The sequence below is a fragment of the Cucurbita moschata genome, unplaced genomic scaffold (genome assembly GCF_002738365.1).
Source record: "Cucurbita moschata cultivar Rifu unplaced genomic scaffold, Cmos_1.0 Cmo_Scf00042, whole genome shotgun sequence".
NCBI lineage: Eukaryota > Viridiplantae > Streptophyta > Magnoliopsida > Cucurbitales > Cucurbitaceae > Cucurbita > Cucurbita moschata.
In genome coordinates this window covers 780619-788616 of record NW_019268558.1, presented here as the reverse complement: position 1 = coordinate 788616, position 7998 = coordinate 780619, and the positions used below count along the sequence as shown (strand labels likewise).

At 35.4% G+C, this 7998-nt stretch overlaps 1 protein-coding gene across 2 annotated transcripts; it reads left to right on the top strand.

Annotated features, from left to right (window-relative positions):
• Nucleotides 1-2457: 2457 nt before the first annotated feature.
• On the top strand, nt 2458-7614 carry LOC111433469 (sm-like protein LSM4). 2 transcript variants are annotated; one of them, XM_023070520.1, is made up of 8 exons: nt 2459-2617; nt 2756-2798; nt 3003-3044; nt 3373-3471; nt 3581-3658; nt 6634-6673; nt 7012-7176; nt 7332-7605. In XM_023070520.1, the coding sequence occupies exons 2-8, from the start codon at nt 2796-2798 to the stop codon at nt 7352-7354; spliced, it is 450 nt and encodes a 149-aa protein (XP_022926288.1). In that variant the 5' UTR covers nt 2459-2617; nt 2756-2795; the 3' UTR covers nt 7355-7605. The 2 variants fall into 2 exon arrangements, with proteins under 2 accessions (XP_022926289.1, XP_022926288.1); XM_023070521.1 differs by lacking the exon at nt 3581-3658 and having other exon boundaries at nt 2458-2617; nt 7332-7614.
• Nucleotides 7615-7998: the final 384 nt, after the last annotated feature.

Sequence of the window (7998 nt, the reverse complement as noted above, 5' to 3'; positions counted from 1 at the left end):
TCATAAGAGTGTCGAGACTAGCATTTGCTCAAGAAAAGAGAATCAGACTGGACACGAGTGATATAGTGATCAAAGCTGTAGTAATACCAAAGAAGTGTTAGTACAGTGTTTGCCATATGAAGGTGGCCAATTGAGAAGTTGGCTCAAGTGTAATGCCAACACGAGACCGAGTTACAAGCTTCTAGAACTTGCCTCCGAAAAGGGTTGTGGTCATGACAAGGGAATGTTGTGGTATACAAGCCCACATTGCCACCGTAAAGGGATGTGGCCATGATGAGAGAATGTAGATGTTAGATTTTTCCATGGTTTATGTGGCGAGTCCATGGTCGAGTCCAAAAAGTCGGTGAAGTTAGGTCCCTGGAAGGATAGCCTACAACTATTGGGTAAGTTGTGTTTTTTCATGTTTATGCTATGAGTCTCAAAGATCGAGAGAAGGTCCGATAGTGGAATAGCCCATAAGTAGCGTGCATCTTACTGTATTCATTTAAAAAATTGAGAGAAGGTTGGTTGTGACCCCACATGCAAGACAGATAAGGGGAGATTAGGTTGTGACCCCACACGCAAGATAGATAAGGGGAGATCATCAAGTAGCGCCTATCCGTCCACATGAGAGTCAAGATTGAGAAGTGCCATTATGCGATGGAGGAGGGCATTACGGCAACCAACACACCAAAAATGTTCATTCAAGCAAAGTTGAAGCATAGCAAGAGTCAAGAGAACAAGGCGACACAAGTATTGAAGACAAGTGCAAAGAGGGCCAAATAGGACCCCGGGCCATAACCTTAGAAGTTTTAGTTTCGAAATGAGTTTCAACATATGCGACTCTGGAGCTAAGTCACTTTCTTACCCAGTTCACTCAAAGATCTCTGACAACTTTCTCTCTCTTCCTGAAACCATCTTTGACGTTAGTTTCTCGCCGTTTTCCTTCAGTTCTTCGTCGTTTATCCTTCCTCTTCACCTCCCACATATTATGGTTTGTAATACCCTAAAATGAACAGATCCGTGAGGTTCTAAACTTAAAAAAACCAATTCTCCTTTTCGACGACGAACAACACGTCTAAGGTGCGAAAGCTTACCCTTTACGTACGTGTAGTAGTTAATGATCCCTTTTCCAGCGTGAGATGGACATTTCGACATTAGATATGTGGGATTCATCTTGCTGGAGAAGTTATCGAGCTTCCTCTCTCTTTCTCTCGTTCTCCCTCTTGCTTATTCTCTCTGTTTTTCCTTGCAGGTAGGCTTTGGGTCTATCAACGACTCGCAAATTTTTTTTTATTATTTTTATATTGGTGTCATTATTACTGTCCTTTGTATGTCAACCGCACACTTTTGAAGATTACATTAATGACCTAAAATTTTCTTACCATGATAATATTAAATGGTAAATAAAATAATAAAAATTAAGTAATTAATTAGGTGTCTTTTTAGCCTAAGTTCCAACATTTATGTACTTGGGTTGTCCACTATTTTGTATTTGGTTTCTTGGTCCTCATTTTATAATAAACTTTTGAACAATACTTCGATTCGTAAAGTTTTTTTGTTTTAATTTTTTAAATATATATTTTTTTTTAAGATTGATATAAAATTTTATCGTACTTTTCATTTTTGTCGGTCTATCAGTCCATGTCACGATACATGGTTTTAACTTTGAAAGTTTAGTCATGACATTTTATATGTATATGCAAGACATGTGTTACATTTGTCACGTAAGATCAAGAGGTTGTAGAAATGGTTGTTAGTCTCATGAGATACGTTATGTATGAATAACATGGGTCATCGCTGGTGGGACTTAATTTTTTTATGATTATTCATTATACTCTTTTTTTTTTCTTTCTAGTTAGAATTGAATGCATAGTATTCTTTACGATCTCCATACATGCAAATAGACCTACTAAATGGGTTTGTTAATGTACTTACTGGGGCTGATTATGGGCTATCACGCTCACGCCACAAAAAATCAAAGAAAATGAAAACAATGCGAATAATTTATATAACCTACAAAATTATATTTTAATCAATTAAATAATAAACAACTAACCACTAAGTTTATATAGCTAAACAAGTTAAATATAAATTTTAATTTTATTTAAAAAACATATGAAAAACAAAAATTATTATAATATAACTTTTTGTTAATAAAATAATTGATTAAATAAGTTGCCCACTATTTTCATAATTAGATTATTTGAGAAAAAAAAAAATTGAGATTAATTTAAATAATTGAATTTTACCTATAAATCCATTCATTTTCGAAATAGATGTTAATAAAAATATCGGTATCTAGAAATGTTAATAAATAATAATAAAATAAAAATGTTGATTACTCCGGCCATTATTGTCTAAGCCGCCGCCGCCGTCGGCCCAATAAAAGCCCAAATCGGAAGAACCGAACCGATCGAATTGTTTGTAGATCGGTTTTCTTCGGTTTTAAATTGGTTCGGTTGTCTTCGAAGCCGAGAACATTATTGACTGTACCGGGACATTAGATTTAAACCTATTTTCAAAGTTCTTCCTTCGAATCCTGCCCAAACGCCCATCGCGGGCACTTCTGAAACCATTCGAGAATTTTCTACTGCACTCCAAGAAGTTGATTCTCTTCGGATCGGGGGCTCTGGAGGTTTGTGATTCTGTTTTTCTCTTTTCACTTCATTGGTTTATCGGTCAATGTTCCATTATATGATTCTGTTTATTCCAATGTAGGATCATTCGGATGATTTAAATTCTTTTAGGGTTCTTTTTTCTTCTTTCCCTACAGGTTGTTTCTGCTTCTACGAGTCTGCTCCGTATTCTTGAAGATGGTATGTGTTTTGTTTTTCTTTTTGGTCCACGTGTTTTGAACACCGTTTCTAAATTTTGATGGTTGTAACTTATGAGCGTGTATTTATTCACTCAATGCCTCGGATCAATTGAATTGATTCCTTCAAATGCTTCGTTGTTATTTGTTTTGTTCGTTCTTTTCTCTTTTCGGATGAACTCTGAAAGATTTTTTTTCCACTTCTCAGCTTCCACTTTCGCTCCTAAAGACTGCTCAAGGGCATCCAATGGTAAGGGCCGCATTTCAATTTTCTTATTTGAATCTTTAAGTATACGGGTAGAGACAGACTCACATTTTATTGTCAATGAACTTTACAAATTTTATATCGAGAGAGATGGCACCATATGTTTTGAACCCTCCATTCCCCGGAGCTCCAATTATGATTATCATTATTAATATTTTCACGTGCCTAAAATGCCACTTTGCGAATTCATTTTAGTTGTAACTTATAAGGCTGTGCTTTGTCTGTGCGATTGCGGCTGCTATGCCAATTACTTTCATCTTAGGAATTTGTTTGTGAATGTATTTTATGAATGTGTAATTTCTGTGTTGAACAGTTGGTGGAACTGAAAAATGGTGAGACGTACAACGGCCATTTGGTTAATTGTGATACGTGGATGAACATTCATCTCCGGGAAGTCATCTGCACTTCTAAAGTAAATGCAGTTTTATTTTAGGGATGAATTTCGCTCTTTTACATTTGTTTTTTTTTCTTTTTCTTGATGGTTGTTTGCACTGACTAAGTTTTATAATTATCAAATTTAGGATGGTGACCGGTTTTGGCGAATGCCTGAATGTTATATCCGTGGTAATACAATCAAGTATTTGCGAGTTCCTGATGAGGTAAATCATGGAAGCTGTTTCCATTTTTTAACGTTTAATTATGACTTTTGAGGTTTCGGAGGACCAATTAATATTATGCTTTTAGAACAAAAAACCCATATGCCTTAAGATTTAGTTCTTTGCCCATTTCTGTCAAATGCTTGCCAGCCACATCTCATTTTCATTTCTGGTTTCTAATATTATTTCCTCTCTTCTTTTACTTTTACAACTTTGTGTTCAATTATTTATTTATTATTGTTATTATTATTTTTTTGGTGGCTAGAAACAATTTCATTGATGTATGAGATTACAAATAGTGAGGGTGAGAAAGCCCCAAACCAAAAGAGTTACACAAGACTTCTCAAATGGGTCAAAAGTATAGAAAAGCTAGAGTAAAACATAGAGTTCAACTTACACCAAGTAATAGTAAGGTAAACAACACTACCAAAGAAAGCCAAGTAATCGTTTTTCTTTTTACTGAAGGTCCTATTGTTTCTAACCAACCACTAAAAGGAAAACAAAAGTCTTCCAAAGAAACTCCTTATCCTTGAAGGGATGGCCCAAAAAGAGGATGTTGAGGAGAGAGTAAGGGCCATTGGAGAGCACCACCAACCAGTCAAATATAAGTTGAATGTCAATTCTGAAGCTTTGAGCAAAGAGTAGTGATTAAATAAGTGATTGATTTTCCATACTGCTCATGCTAAGGATGCACTGCGACTAGGAGAGATGGCCATGTAAGGAAGATGCCTCTAAAGGCTATCATGAGTGTTTATACCCTTGTGTGATAGCTCCCAAGTGAAGAATTTTACCTTCTTTGGGTATTCATCATGCCGAATCACTTTGTAAAAAGATGGGAGGAACTAACAGCTGAGAGGTCAAGGGTTTTAATTTTAAGCAAGGATTTGACAGAAAAATCATCATTAGCCTTGTGTGGTCGAACTCAATCATCACCATCAAAACTCAAACTAAAGTTGGAGAAGAGGAGGCTTAGGTTAGCCCATTATGTGATTGAATCATCCTTCAATAATCTTCTGAAATCCTAGCCCCAAAGAGCTATATATTCATGCCACATATCTTTGACTGAAACTGTCTTCTTATTAGTAACCCCAAAGAGCTTGGGAAAATAAAGATCCAAGGTCTATTACACAACCAGGAATCATTCCAAAAACCAATGGATAACCCATTTCCCACTGTGGACCAAATATAGCCATGAATTAATGTTTCTCCTTTTTGTAGTGCCAAAGCCACTTGGCTAGAGAGCACGGCTTTATCTTTGATATAATGGAGGCCCAAACCGCTTTTTCAATGAGGAGAAGAACTGTTTCCCATTTAATTGTTTGTGGTTCACCAGTGGAGCCTTTCCCAAAAGAAATTCCTGAATAGTTCAATCAATTTAGCAACCTTTGTGGGAAATTTTCGAAGGGTGTGGTAGTAAATAGGAAGGTTGGATAGAATGGCTTGGACGAGAGTTAATCTTCCTCCCTTTGATATATTTGCTCTTTATGAGTCAGATACACTTTATCCGAAGCTCTTCTCATTACAAGATATCTGTTGATATTGTAATACTTTGTTCGCACGTAATTGTTTCTTGGTTTCTTTTATTTCTTGTTTTTATTTATTTATTTATTATTATTATTATTTCTCTTTTCACTCCTTTATGGAGCTTGTATCATTTGAACCTTAGTCTCTCTTAATTTTTTCAATGAACAATTTTGTTTATTGTTAAAAAAAAAAAAAAAAAGACATTATAGAGCTTGATGTGATAACATTTATTTTTTATTTCTTTTCATTCATCCACTAGCTCATTAGCAATGTATGATGCATCAAGATTTTGGCGAACTAAAGTAAAAGCTGATTGATAGTTTTTAATTGCGGGTTCTTCCCAAGTCTTTCAGAGGGAACTTTAGAAATGAGAATACCTTGTAAAGGCTAAAGTAAGTCCGGTTGGTCTATTGTCATTGACTGTAGGTGAGTCCACTCTCTTAGGGATGAGACAAATGACGATCTCATTTAAGGAGGCATTGTTAATTCCATCCTTAAAATGTCTTGGAACACACCTCATGACGTCACCTTTAAGGATGTTCAATTTGTTAAAAAAATAATTCAGCAGTAAAACCATTGGGATCGGGAGATTTGTTAGTGCCCAAATAAAAAACAGCATGTTTTATTTCTTCCTCAGTGAAGTCTGCTTCCAATTGGGATGCATGTGTAGCTAAAATAGGGTACCCATTGAGTAAGTTGAGGGAGGGAACGATTGCCTGTGCAGCTTCCAATTGTTTTTTCAATGAAATAATTATTTGTTCAATTTCACCATCTGTTAGGCAGCTTCGGTTCTGTTCAGAAAGATACTCTGTTATAGTACTTTTTCTTCTTTTTGAATCCATGATACGGTGAATGAAATAGAGTTAATATCACCATCTTTCAAAGTCTCCTTTTTGGCGGTGAAATAGTGCAACTGTCCTTTCATAGAAATCCTTTGGATTTTGTAGTTAGGGAGCATTTCACCTGACTCCTCCATACTGTCAATAATGGAAATCTCAGATACAACTTGGTTTTTTTTCGGCTGTTAAACAGCCGTAAGTGTCATGATTCTTATCCTTTAGAATAACCTTTAGACCTTTAAGTTTTTTCATAAAACCAGGGACCAGCCATCCTCAAAGAGGGGTGTTAATTCACCAATATTCCAATGAAGGTAGAAAAGTATACAATGATGAGGCATCCACCTATTTTCAAAATGGAAGGGGGTGTACTCCAATTTGTGATAATTTTTAACTTTTTTATTTGATTTTACCCTTCGTCATCCACCAATTCAGTTACTTGTTAAAACTGTTCTTTTTCTGATTATAGAAGTTATCATTCCCATCATTTTACTTGTCATAACCATAGCAAAGTTTTTGTGCAAACTGTTGCAATATTTGCTAGCTCAAATATCTTCCTCATCCATACACATGCACACGTAAAACATTCTCATTCACTAATTTTGTATTGTTTCCCAGGTTATTGATAAAGTACAGGAAGAAACCAAAACTCGTGCAGGTATGGTGTCAAAGCATTTTATGATATAATCAATTGGAGTAAAATATATTTTGCTTATAGGGAACTGTAAAATAAATTTCATTGATTATTCATCTGGCCTTACTAAATTTTTTGACAAAATCCATGTACTAAAAGATGGACATTTGATAACACTCCATAAAACACCAAAGACATTTGCTGACGTTTCGATGTATTTTTCTCTTGATAATCCGTACACATCAAATGAGTCTAAATAAACAACGCCATTAAGATTAAGATTCAATTCTCTTTTGCCCTTGATTTTGACAAGTTATAGCTTTTGTATTAAGGAAACTGATGCTTGGTCACTGAATTTTCAGATAGGAAACCTCCAGGTGTGGGACGTGGAAGAGGAAGAGGGCGCGAGGATGGTCCTGGTGGAAGACCAGCAAAAGGAATGGGGCGAGGCTTTGATGATGGTGCTAAAGCTGCTTCTGGAGGACGTGGAAAGGGTGGCCCTGGTGGAAAACCGGGTGCCAACAGAGGTAAATTCAACTGAATCATTATTATTTATGGAACATAAATTTGTTGTTTTAGCTTGCCATTGCATAAGAATTCTGTTTTTACCGTCTGCCTTGTGTGGAAGTTGAGAGTAGATACAAACAGTTATGCCATGCTCTTGTGTTTTTTTTTGATATAGTTGGAGGCAGAGGCCGAGGGTGATCTGAGTGCCCATATGGGTAACAGATGAGATGGACTAACTACATATGCAAGCCCTGCCCCATTTTCTGGTCAGTGGCCGTGTGTTTTTCATTTTTTATGCATTTTCTCTTGGTTTGGATTCTGAAGTGAATATTTATGCGAGCTTAGTCCGCCCTCTACCAAAGTTGTACACGAGATGACTATGGTTTTATTGGTGTAATTGAATGCAAATTGGTTCATGGAATTGTTATGTAGCAGATGATCTCATGTTTCCAGATGTTTCTTAGGGGGTTGGAGGCGCTATTATATGTCATAAATTTAGCTTCACTCAACATTTGAAAGCAACTGAGACAGTTCAAAAAATATACAAAATGGCCACTAACAACTACTAATTACAAAAACGGCCGTAATCTAAAAGAATGATGCCAAGTTGGTAGTTACCTGATTTATGGGTAAAGTTTATTTTTTAGTAGATAAAAATATGAAAAAATATAATAAATATATGAAGAAAATAAAATATGTTATTTTTAAAATTTTAATATAAAATAAATATAAATATGAAGACAACTAGGAGCTATTTTCTTTTTTTTAATATATAATAAAATTTTATTTTTAATTTTTGTGATTTTAAATCAATTTATAGAAAGGAAAAAAGAGTTATCTAA